Source organism: Tigriopus californicus, chromosome 7, assembly GCF_007210705.1.
Source record: "Tigriopus californicus strain San Diego chromosome 7, Tcal_SD_v2.1, whole genome shotgun sequence".
NCBI lineage: Eukaryota > Metazoa > Arthropoda > Copepoda > Harpacticoida > Harpacticidae > Tigriopus > Tigriopus californicus.
The window spans coordinates 10,817,457-10,829,419 of record NC_081446.1 but is presented as its reverse complement, the minus strand read 5'-3'; the positions used below and the strand labels follow the sequence as shown (position 1 = coordinate 10,829,419).

The window sequence follows — 11,963 nt, the reverse complement described above, 5'->3', positions numbered from 1 at the left end:
GATAGTTTTGAATGATTTGCCGGTGCCATTCATTATCCATTGTACTAATGTGTTTTTTTTTTCTTCTCAAGTGAAGGTCCCATTATGTTCGAGCTATATTTGGCTTGCGGCAAACGCCCTTTTTGGACGACCAGAATTTGAATTCAATGGAATATGGCTTACGAAATGCCATCAAATGTCCGAAGGCACGTTCTTGCTAATGGGACAGAAAATCCGTGACTAAATAACTTTTAAAAGAGAGATTCATTCTTTTAAACGTATCCGAATTTGAATAAATCTAGTTCGGCTTCCATGATTGGATCTGTGGCTCAATTCTATTTTCGGACTTTCAATCACGGACCTTGAGCATGCCAGGGATGTGCTGGCTCATTTTGGCATTCGTTCGCTCATTTTGAAAGGATTCACGGTGCCAAGAATATTCAGTTTTTTTCTGTTCTTACTCGTCAAGCAAAATCAATGGAAGAATAATTTCTAAAATGAACATTCCAATGATCTCCCAGTCAAGATTTCGTTTTTAGAGTTGCTTGCGTAGCTTTGACATCTCTAGACTTTGCAAACATATGACAAGGGGGTTCTGAAGTTCTGAAGAGCCTCTCCTCGAGAAAGAAAATGTCAATCAGATATGGCTTGGCTATGAGCGAAATTGTGAACATTGAAAAATGACCTTAGACCAGCTTGAGATGCCCAAGATTGAAAAAACAAATGTTCAGCCCTCCAGAGAAATTCTCTGAAATTTGAACAGATCACCTCACCTGTCTGTGGGTTCTGGGTCCACATTACAACTCTGCAGGAGAAATTGAACGCATTCAAGATGACCATTGGCTGCGGCCAAATGGAGGGCAGTCCGTCCATCGAAATCACTAATTCCCATGTCGTGACCAAGGAACATATGTCTGGAATTTGAAGGAAAATTATGCTTAGTATTAACCACAAATGAGAGATATTTGAAATCAACTCTCATGATTGGCTTTTTCATAATTATCTGACTATAAATGTCAAGGATACCCGTGGTGATGCTACCTCATGAACGCTCATTATCGAGCAGCTTTTCAAACCACATGATTCAGCGTGCCGGAATTTCCAGGAAAGGACTACAGTAATGTTCTTTCTCGCTCGGAGGTAATTATTGGAAATTCATATTCATCTAAAAGATATCGGGGAACAAACAACCACGATGCAAGCATGAGGAATACTAAATCCGATTTCGTAAGTAAGTGTGATGTGACGGCTCGTTTGGTGTCAATCTTTAAGATATGCAAATGATATGAGCACGCAGAACATCTCAAACATTAGACAGACCCTTTGTGATTGCGCGGTAGACATCCTTGAACTCAAGCTCAAGATTTCGCAAGAATCAATCTCATGAATTTTCTGCTGCTCGGGTTTCCATCGGGAGATGGCTATCCCCGAGCATTACCATAAGAAAAGGAATTCACAATCTCACGAATTCCAATCTTGTCACCTGACTCGAACGACTTCATAATCCTGCCATTTAGAAGAGATCGCCATCTTTGCATTAGATTAATGGAGGATGGCCCGAGGAGTAAATACCTTAGAATAATGAGGATGAATGTTTACGATCAATGCTGAACAAACACGTCAATTAAACCGAATTCGTTGCAATCAATTCGCTGCATGCAGTCACTAGCTCACTACACGAACAATACATGTACTCGTAGTGCATCTGTATCATCTGCATCAGCCAGCATGGGTGAGGTCGAAAGATTCCCACGTAAAACGATCATCATCCACCGACTAAGAGCAGGCTCCTTATTTAGATCTCATTCAACACACAGTTATCTACTCATTCTTAGAATGCCGAGGCATTTACCTCATTAATAATTCATCAAGTATTCGATAACAGAGTAGCGATTAACTTCGATCTATTTCAAATCAACCGCCAATGTTTAACAAGCGAGGCAAACCGAGGTTGGGTGACCTCGAAGGCGATCGAGCATTAGATTGGACTGATTTGCTTACCTCCTTAGATTGCTCATGTCTCCGTTGGCGGCTGCATAGATCATGCTCACGATGGTGTCTCCTTTGCTCTCGTAGAGCACTCGCCTGGGATTGAACTTGCTACTGAATCGTGTGGTATTGTCGTAGCGATGGAAATTGAAAACCTTGACGAGCTCTTCACAGAAAGCCAATCCCCGACAAGAATTGCCAAACTGGTCCACTTGAGGGGAGTAGATACACATGCCCATGGAGTTGGGCAGAACCATCATCATAGCGCCAACCACGGAGGATTTGCCCGGTAACCCAATCTGAATTCAAGTTGTCAGGTTGAGAGATTGAGGTGCGCACAAGGAAATCTGGATGAGTATGAAATGGTATTGGAAGTACCTCACCTTGAAAGCGAATTGACCAGAGTATTCATAGAAACCACAACTATGGAGCAAGGACATGACATCCCTCACAGCCTCGGGTTGGATCACTTCTTCGCGAGTGATAGGACAACGGCCGCCATTGGCCAGAGTGGCCGCAATTACGGCCACGGTCTCACAGTTCACTTCCATAGAACAGCACTACGGACAACATTGAGGAGGAGTGTAAATAATGCATGGGTTATGTAATTGATTCCAACGACCGTCGTCTAAATTAGCCTAGCTCTCAAGCATGGGAGATCTTCTATTCATGAGGGGAATATCCTGCCTAGTCAGACAGGCCTATTTACCAATTTCACGCTCTGACAGTTTACCTTTTCAAAGTTTGATTTCGCGTTGCCTTTAACGACATGCAAATGCAAAGCTTTAACAGTTTGTCAAAGGCATCCCAAAAGCTTTGCATCGCTGAATATCGAACACTGAACATGATGCCTCCTTGGTGGTCGCCTTTCTCTTCATTTCATTTGGTTTGATCATTGTTTCTAGGACGATTTAAGTCATCTTTTGTTGCCTTTAGAGCAAGAGGAAATCATCAATCAATCGCGGGGTGATCTCGCTTTCCAAGAGGGTTGAAATGTCAAACTGGATAGCCCTTGACGACTACCAAACCCCTCGAAACAAGTTTTATTTACAACGTTATTTGGGGAATTTGAAGCAACAACTACTTCTACTTGCCGAGTGGCAAGATTCCAAATGCTGGAATCTAATATTTGAATACACAGTCGAGACATTGAAAAGGAGCACAGTTGATTTTTGTACCGGTGCTTATTGTTTGCTTATTGGAGTAACCATGAACCAACATCTATGAATTCAGTTTTAACTAAACACATCACTTCTGATTTTGGCAACCAAACCGCTTCACGCTCAATCAAGTGGGGTAAAATCACCCCTGATGCATTTATTTTATACTTGAATGCTTAAATGGATCCACAGGGGGTGAAAGAGGACACAAGCATGTGCAATTTGCGGTTGTGTTATTCATGTAAAAGCTGTTTTAGCCGGTTGGAGTGCAATAAACTCAGACCAAAGCCATAGAAAGTTACAGATAACAAGCAACCTTTCATGATGTTTGTCACAACCCTAGCTAATTACGTAGACATATTCGACCCTCTCTGCCAGCCACGTAATATTAGTTGAAAATTCCTTGCTTATTATTGAGCATAATATATCATAGAAATACTTCAATTTGGCTACTAACCAATCTAAGGCTATTTCCTAATCATAAATTGGATACAATTCAAGAGGCTTGTAGTCAACAAAGAAGTGTTTTTAAAAGTAGCTTGTCGGAAATGTACGGTCTTGTTGTACTCATGATGATTCAAGCAACAGTTCTTAAAACTGATTTCTTTGCTTTGCCCGAACGCCAGACTAACATTTTTCTTGCATTCTGTAACTGTTTCATCTTTCTGGCTCTCTTAGCCTTTCCAGACCCTTTTTTGAAAGTTACCCTTTTGGGGCACCGTCGTTACAAAAACATTATTCTCTAGAATTTGACTCTGGCAAATTCGTTTATGCTAGAGCTTAGTTTGCGTCGTTCCCAGACGCTTCTGTCGGTGTAGCTTTTGGTAGAACTGTTTTGGGATGGGTTGAGGAATATTTCGTTTATCCCACCCGAAAGTTACTAGTCCAAATCTAGCTAGACTAAAAAGGAGTCTCTCGAGGAGCTCGAACAAACCTGTTTGAAATAGGATGCAAGAGCAGAACCATTACATGATCCTAGCTACATTTGGGGTTCAGATTCAGAATTGGAAGCAATATGTGGTTCAAATCGACAAACAGATATGTCAAAGTGTTTTATTATTGTACCTGACCATTTCTCGTTATAGTTTGTTTTTAATCAATCAGACACGACATTTTTCCAGGAAATAACATTCTTTGTATCGGTTTTAAAATCCGTAAAATAAATCTTTGATAAAAAAAAATAACCTCGGCTGTGGGTTGAGCATTGCCTTTGTGAATTAATAAAGTAGCCTTTGTGATCTTCTCTTACGCTGCAAAAATAGTTTATCGCCCTACTTACTGCTAGTTCATGTTCGATAAAAGTAAGGAATCTAGGATTGTTCGTTTTTTTCTTTAACAATTGATGGTGTCGTCCGGTTGTGACGGGAAGTCCTTCGGATAACCATCGGTTTCCATTCCAAGTGGTTGCATAACAACAAAACGATTGTCGCTTCAATCAAAGCAACATTCTAGGGCATTTTCATCTGATCCATAGCTATGCTATTGTGCTTGCGCAATACGTATCTATATGACCAAAAAAAATTCTAAGAATCAACAATACCGTAAAGCTTTGAAGCAAAGGTTTGGGCTTTGTTGGGAATTCTATGGATAGTTTGACATTCTGAGCATAGTTGGAGGCCTCCTCTTCGATACGTTAGTTGTTTTCAAGAACTAGAGCGTCCAATTAGAGCCCAAACGTTAAATTCCTAGCCTATCTTGGCAAGTGAATATTTAGTTGATGAAGGCTTCTCACTTTTTTCTTTTGATTCTGCAATTGCGTTATGAAACCATGTCATGTAAAATGTTGGAGATTATTCATTGCACAACACATTGTCACTTGTTAAAAAAAGGTTTACATAACCCTTTTTGCTCGTCTTTGAAATTATCGCTGCATTTCAGCTTTAATTTCACTCACTTCATTTCGTTCCATATGTTGTGATTTTGTTTGACTTCTAATCTTGTAGATACTGTAACGGTGTATTCTGTTTTGAACTGAGATTATTAGATTGCCAGGCTTCCTGCTGCTTACCTGATACCAGAAATCGAGACAATCCTTTGGGTTAATCCCTTTCGGAAAACAGTTGTGCTCCTTCATGTAGTAGGTCATGGCGTAATTGCGGTCTGAAACCTCCTTTTCGGCCAGAAATACAGAGTTGTTAAACCCCACAAATTCTCCTCCAGAAAGGCGCTAACAGAGCGAAATTGTCAAGAGATCCATTTTTAGATCCACATCATAACGACTGGTATTGGAGTACTCGAAAAGTTCAATTTCAGGTAATACCTTGATGTAATTGTTGACGTAGTCAAATTTTTCGGCCATGGACATTTCAGGTTTCATAAGGCATTGCAACAACGAGTTCACCACAATGGATCCGGCATTGACCATAGGGTTGTAGGGTTTATCTAGTAAGAGACGGAGTTTAGACATTGATGAAGAAAGACCCTATCAAGTTGTGATCATTAATTGGTCCACTCACTTGTGTAGTCCAACTCAATGGCATTGAATTTACCGCCTGAGGGCTCCTGCCCAACATATTGGTGAACGATTTCAGCTCCAAGTTCATTTAGAGCAATAGCATAGTTGAGTGGCTTGCTAAAAATAGAATTCAATCGAATAAGATACTTTGGTTAGCCTGAAGTAAAGAAGCTCACATGAGTCTCTTTATTCTAAGGGTTAGCAACAAAGGTGGAGTCGTCAATCCTCAAGATGTTGAGGTCGTCGACAATGAAAGAAAAAGCAATTACGACGAGGTAAACTCCCCATTTGTGGTTGAGTCCTTTGCAATGATCATAGGTTTCCTTCCTGGCAACACTAGGGTTACAATGTATTTATATCTAAATGCATTACGCCATTAGATGGGCACCATGGTCAGACATTGCGGTCTTTATTGGGAACAAAGAGCAGAGAAAGTGTGAACTGGCCTGGGTGAAAGTAGTGCGATTTAGATAAAAGTCTGAGAAATGGAACCGTAATCTGCCGTCTTTTCTTGGATCAAGAAATGATCGAATTCTAGTCGAATATTTGACACATAGCCCATCGGCTCGTCGTTGAGGAGATTTATGAGAAATGACATAAATGTGGTGGGTTTCTCCGATAAAAAGTCGTTTCCAGCTTCGTCCCCAAAAGCAACAGCAAAACGAGGTTTGGTGGTCTCAACATCAATAGAATGATTTTTTTTAATTGGTACGGTCATTATTATGTTCGTTTTTTTTTTGTAAAATATATCAAGAAATAGGAATGGTTTATTTTGATGACGATGGCCCATCATTATTCTTTTTTTTTAACTTGTGAAGTTTGATCCATTTGGCACAACTAAAACACCAAGACTTAAAGAATTTGTGACCTCCTTGTGATAGTATCGATATGTATGTCAAAACAACAAAGGTCACAAACTGTGTCATTACCAAGGGATTTCTTGTTTTTCAATTCCTTACATTATCTCTCTACGTCATTGCAAAGGCCTTTAAGGCCATATTGGTTCCTAGAAACCGGCCTTTCAAAGGTTTTACGTTCGTTCTGCCGTTACGGCCTTGCTGTTTGGATCGCGTGATAAGACCATTGCCAAGGTCATTCATCGCCCTTAAATTAAGCTTCATGAGAGCCCCTCTTTTTCTGTCCCGGCACTTTGAATGTTCAGTTTGTGGCCAAAGTTTGGAAATGACAGGATTGTCCCTTGCACATTTATTTTATAGAGGAATAAAAACGATTCTTGTGGCCCTGAAAAAGCCAAACGATGCAGAAAATTGCTAGTGTCACGAGTAATAATGATCTTATTTTTGCCAAATTTTGTCGTCAATGGCGTGTTACAAAAAAAACATGGATTTTTTAGCTAGTCTACTGACTGATTTTCAGTTTATGGATTAGCAGTTCAGGCTCGCAATTCTGGATACATGTATGCCCTCCAAAGGCCAACGTTTGTGGGCCAAACTGCCCTTCATGTTTTATGAAGCCATTACTAAATCATTCATTGGGGGGGGGGGAGGACCCCATTTTAGATGGCCTTACCAACACGACTGGAGAGTGAATGGATATTGAGCATCGCCCAGGGAATATCTTTGACCATCAATTGTGCAGAGGGACACGCCAAAAATGTTGGGGTCTTGTTTGGCCAACACCGGGATATAATCTGCCACCTTGAACGTAACAATATGTCAATGAGGTGATTGCCTTCTGTGAAATATGTAACCACTCTCAATTGAGACTCACCTTGCCAGTTGTGATTTCTTTGGCCTTGTGGTAGAACTCGTCAAAGTATCGAGTAAAGTCCTCAAAATCAGGGATGATGAATTGCCGTCTGAGGGCCCTTGAGATGAGTACGATGTTACTGATGATGATTCTGGAAAGTTATTGGTGCCAATGAGACGACAAGTTTTGATTGGAATCCCGTGTTGATGTATCTTCTTCATGGCTGTGATACTCTGATTCATGAATGAATTCTGAGACCGACATCCCATGAGAATTGTTGATTTGGAACCGAGATTGGAACAAAACCAAACGAACCACCGAGGTCGGGTTTCTTTGGATTTAGTGTAGCTTTCTCTCCATCCGTCGTTCCGAATGCAGACAGGTTAATAATGAAAGAACTTACTCTTTGAATTCCTTTCGATCAATCACAATCTTATGAAAGTCGTTAGTTTCATCCTTAGCTTGGAACTTCTCCAAGTTTTGGATCATCTCTTTCAGACGCGGATCGGATCGTCGAAGCCCAGTGGATTCCAATGCCTGTAAATGAGTTCATCAATCAGAGGATGAAAAACACGACTTGTGGAACAATTGCAGTTGACTTTATCGCAGCCTGGCCAGGTCACTTTGGGAACCAGTCTAGCCTTTGGGGATTAACAGTCTTTGAGATTAGAAAGGGACCTCTATACTTATCGGCCGTAACCACTTGGAGTGGTTCTCATTGCTGGTGTTGTTATTATCGTTCCTTCAGGGATCGACGAGCGAAATAGACGCAATTATTGGTAAACACAGACAGCTGGTTTATGGTCGATCTAGTTCCAATAACGTGAACGGCTTTCAGGACGTTCCTCTAGTATTAGTGTGACCTCGGTCTGGACTCATGATTCTATGGCATTACAATGAAATCCATACCAAAACTGGGTCGGACAACGTTATTCCCCAACATTGATCTTCAAACATGAGGTTTGAAATTTGAAGGCTGTCATCGCAATCAGATGACTATTTGTCGACCTTTTATTCTTCGCAGAAAGGCGGAGTGTATCTGCAGTAGATTAATATGTCAACTTATTCATTAATTCCGTCCTTTCTGAACAGGTTAATTTGTATTTGCTCAACCAAAGTGGTTTCCCGTCTACGTAGGGTGACCTTGATAGAAGCCCAATGGCATAACCTCGTCTCTTAATGATTCGAGCCATGGCATGGAATCCCTATTTTCGAATGCATTGGACCCTTGCATTGACATTTATATCCCAGTGTTTTTTTTGACGTTTCAATACGTACGAAAATAAAATTTCCGGCTCTGATTTTCGAAATTTTGTTCCAATCCTTTGATCTCGATATGATGAAGAATGTCAAGGTCAGATTATCTACAGTATGCGTGTGGGTTCGTAAGCTAATACTTGGCAGTTCTTGGAGTCAGATAAGGCTCACTTGATTAGGCAAGGTTAAGGGACCATAGATTGAATAAAAGAAGGCCATTTCCATGCAGCATTTTTCTCCCTCGCTTTCTCACGAGGAAACCCTGCCAATCTCGGGAGTGAAAACTTGTTTAAGGTTTCTTTTGTTCTCGGAGTTCAGGCATTGACCTTCAAAAAAGGCCCACAATATCGTGCATTGAAGCCGAGGTCGAATTCGATGTTCATTAGATCTCAGCTGAAAAGCCTTGGCAGTGGCCATTATTACGGCCTTTTCGCTCTAAATTAAAACTTGCAAGCCTATAGCCCTGATTCAAGTATATTAATATTAGCTATAGCAAAGCAAACCATTTCAAAGGAGTACTTCTTTGTGCTCGGATTGAAAATGCAGTTCGAAAATCAAGCAACTGGGCGGGCCAAGCACCAACAAACCCCTCTTTGGTTGTCAAAGTCCTCGCTCATCCAACCAACGACTCCGACTCTTTTTAGACTTTAGGATTGCAGTTCCTCCAGAATACCAATGGGCTCTTTTCGTTTTATGGCTCAGATCTCGTTTGGAGGCCTCTCTATTGCAAGGAAGACACCCAACACGAAGGGATGAAGTTGGCAAAAATGTGCAGAAAACTTGCTGCGTCCGAGATGCTCTTAAACCGAAAGAATGGCCTGTCAAAGCCCTTCACTCGAAACGAAGACTCGACTTGAGTTTGAAGACCCTTGTTAATTGCCCAAACGTCCTTCGAACTAAGTAATCTCAGTCGATTGTTGTTGATAGGCGAGATGGCTTTTAGTATAAAGTTTAATAAATGGTATGAATTCCTTTGATTGTGTTTTCCAAAATGAGCTTAGAATTGAGAATACTTTGAACGAGGTACAGCCTTTCGCACGTGTAAAGTGTTGTCGCCTGTCTGTCTTAAACGCTTACGAATAACCGTGTCTATTTACTAGCCCCAAATCTTCAGGCTGAATCTCTTTTTGGCGTATGGCCTTAAACCAAAGAAGCCTTTGATCTTACCTTGAGGAAGTGTCCGATAGCAATGCCATCGATGGAATCCGAATCCTCGGAGCAGAAGACCTCGAAGAGCATATCTTCGACATTGGCAAAGTTGGTTTGTTGGTTTCCATTTGTGCTGCAAAAATAGCAGAGATTGGCGGTGATCTCATCATAGTTAGTGGTGGAAGACGTTGATATGGAACGAGATGCCATGAAGGGGTTGGATGTAGTTGTGCTTGCCAGTGGAACCATAGAGATTACTGGTTCTAGAGACTCGATCTAACTGAAGACTCTTTATTTTGGTGGGAATCACAAAAAAGTAGGTAGTAAGGAGTAGTGTGAGTTTGGAGGCACTAATATGGCTGGGAGACGAACTCAATGCTATATCATCATGGAAGTAGTAGAAGTAGTAGTAGTTTTAGTAGTAGTAGTTGGACTGTGATGTGGTTCCACTTTACATACTGAGATGAAACTGACTCCACCCTGGTTTGCTCTTCGACTCCGGTGTCTTGGTGAGGCAAGGGAAAACTGCAATTTTGTGCCAAATTCCAAGGTGTGGTGAGCTAGCTGATCGTGCAATCCTTGACTACTACAAGTCCTGCTTCGTGCTCTCTGTTCGTTCGAAGAGCTCCTCTCGCGCCTCACACTCCTTCGGCCTTCACAACTTGCTTGGTTAGTTGGTTCTCTCGGCTTTTCGCCGGCGAACCAACCTCAAACAGGATCTGGAACACTGGGAACACCCAGAGGCCTTAAATGGACCTCTCGCCAGGGTGGCGAGAAAATGTCTGGGAAAATACTCTTTTCCAGCAATGACCTTCCATTCAAATCCCTATTCATTGAAATTCTTCTGTTCCAAAAATTTATACGGTACACATGAAGAACTTTCATAGTCCAACTATCTACTACTAAAATTGTGTAATACGTAGAGAATACCGTGGTCAGAGAATAACTATCCGATTCTTTTTGGAATTCGGTTCGGGAATTTCCCTATGATTATGAAGCTTTCCCCAATGGCATTAGAAACATATTCTGACGAAGATTTGGTATGGAACTTTTGAAAACCTGTAACCCTGTGTTTGACAATTGAATACCATGGAACTCAACATTGCGGGAGCGCAATTGGAACACCAGGAGTAAAATAGCCAGATACAAAAAGGAACGGAATAGAACAACATGGAGCAACTCTCGACCCTACCAGATGTGCTTTTTACAACAAGCTTGTCTCTTTTACTGCAATATTGCTTGGTTAACTTGCATATTCATGAATGATTTCTCCCTCGTCGCTCCTAGAGGCTTGAACAATCTGACGATATTTAACGCATCCTGCCAAAGAGATTTGAGCCAAGGTCAGGACGGTACCAAGAAGGACATTAGTTGAGTAAGTTGAGTAAAACTGATCGTGCTGTCTTTTCTCTAAGCCCACGTTTACGAGCTGTCAATAAAGAAGAGTCAAATAAATGAAAAAGTCCCCCCCCCCCCGGGTATCTTTACAAACGGGATAAATTGTTCACGTAATACACTCGTTTGAACTGAGGTTTGAAGAAACACAACTTTTGAAGCAGAGCTTTGTTATGCTGACATTGGTGAACGTGTCGTTTGTAACACTTCAGTTAGATCAATTGGGTTAAGTAAAGGGTGAAAGGACAATCTTCGTCTTTATCATCTTTGGACACTTGGTAAAAACGTCCATGGTCAGAGGTCAAGTAGCGCTAGCCTTGACAAATAGGAAAGTTACCATGAGGTTAAGACAAGAAAACAGAAGTAAATCTTTGTTTTGGCCCTCATTTTGCACCCAGGTTCATAACTTATTTTACCATTTTTATCAATCACTTAGCTTACTCCTTTTCTTGGTCGGAATCAACCTCTTCGTCCGCCAAAAGAATGGGCTCGAAAGCACTTTTTCGACGAATCCATTCCAAATGGGATCTCGAAGAGTCATCATCACCTTGAGGCACCATTTCCATTTCAATACCAAGATCAATCTGACTCAAGTTGTTTTGGCTGGTAAATTTCCTCGTGACCTTATCGCAATAAGAGCGTATGGTAAACCTGAACTTGTCACTAAACAAAGACATGGTCAACTGAAGAACAGCTTTACACTCATTCAACTCGGCAATGCATTAACAAAACAACTCTGACGGGGGTCGTTGATAATGAAGCACTTGAAAGTCAGATTGAAAAAGCTGTGAGCAAGAAAATATGTCCAGTCAAATGTTCGTACTGAAAGTGTACCGAAAAAAAACTGTACCTACCTCAATTGCATTATT

The 11,963-nt window shown here is 41.2% G+C and overlaps 1 protein-coding gene and 1 long non-coding RNA gene across 4 annotated transcripts in view; one reads left to right on the top strand and one right to left on the bottom strand.

The window, feature by feature from the left end:
- LOC131882910 (uncharacterized) overlaps positions 1-273 on the top strand; it is a 13,034-nt gene extending 12,761 nt beyond the window's left edge. The window contains exon 3 of the long non-coding RNA XR_009373551.1: positions 72-273. This is a non-coding gene — a long non-coding RNA (uncharacterized LOC131882910). The remainder of the gene's footprint in view (positions 1-71) is intronic.
- The window catches only part of LOC131882907 (glutaminase kidney isoform, mitochondrial-like), a 15,637-nt gene that overhangs the window by 584 nt on the left and 3,090 nt on the right, over positions 1-11,963 (bottom strand). Inside the window, exons 1-11 of one of the 3 annotated variants that reach the window (XM_059230196.1) lie at positions 10,159-10,177; positions 9,718-9,832; positions 7,697-7,830; positions 7,315-7,444; positions 7,114-7,241; positions 5,585-5,700; positions 5,389-5,510; positions 5,137-5,295; positions 2,352-2,528; positions 1,981-2,267; positions 753-893 (exon numbers count right to left, since the gene is read on the bottom strand). In XM_059230196.1, the coding sequence (XP_059086179.1) occupies positions 753-893; positions 1,981-2,267; positions 2,352-2,528; positions 5,137-5,295; positions 5,389-5,510; positions 5,585-5,700; positions 7,114-7,241; positions 7,315-7,444; positions 7,697-7,830; positions 9,718-9,789 (1,466 nt within the window). In that variant the 5' untranslated portion in view covers positions 9,790-9,832; positions 10,159-10,177. Of the gene's footprint in view, positions 1-752; positions 894-1,980; positions 2,268-2,351; positions 2,529-5,136; positions 5,296-5,388; positions 5,511-5,584; positions 5,701-7,113; positions 7,242-7,314; positions 7,445-7,696; positions 7,831-9,717; positions 10,289-11,963 lie in introns of those variants that run through there. The other 2 variants (XM_059230195.1, XM_059230194.1) reach the window with 2 other exon arrangements.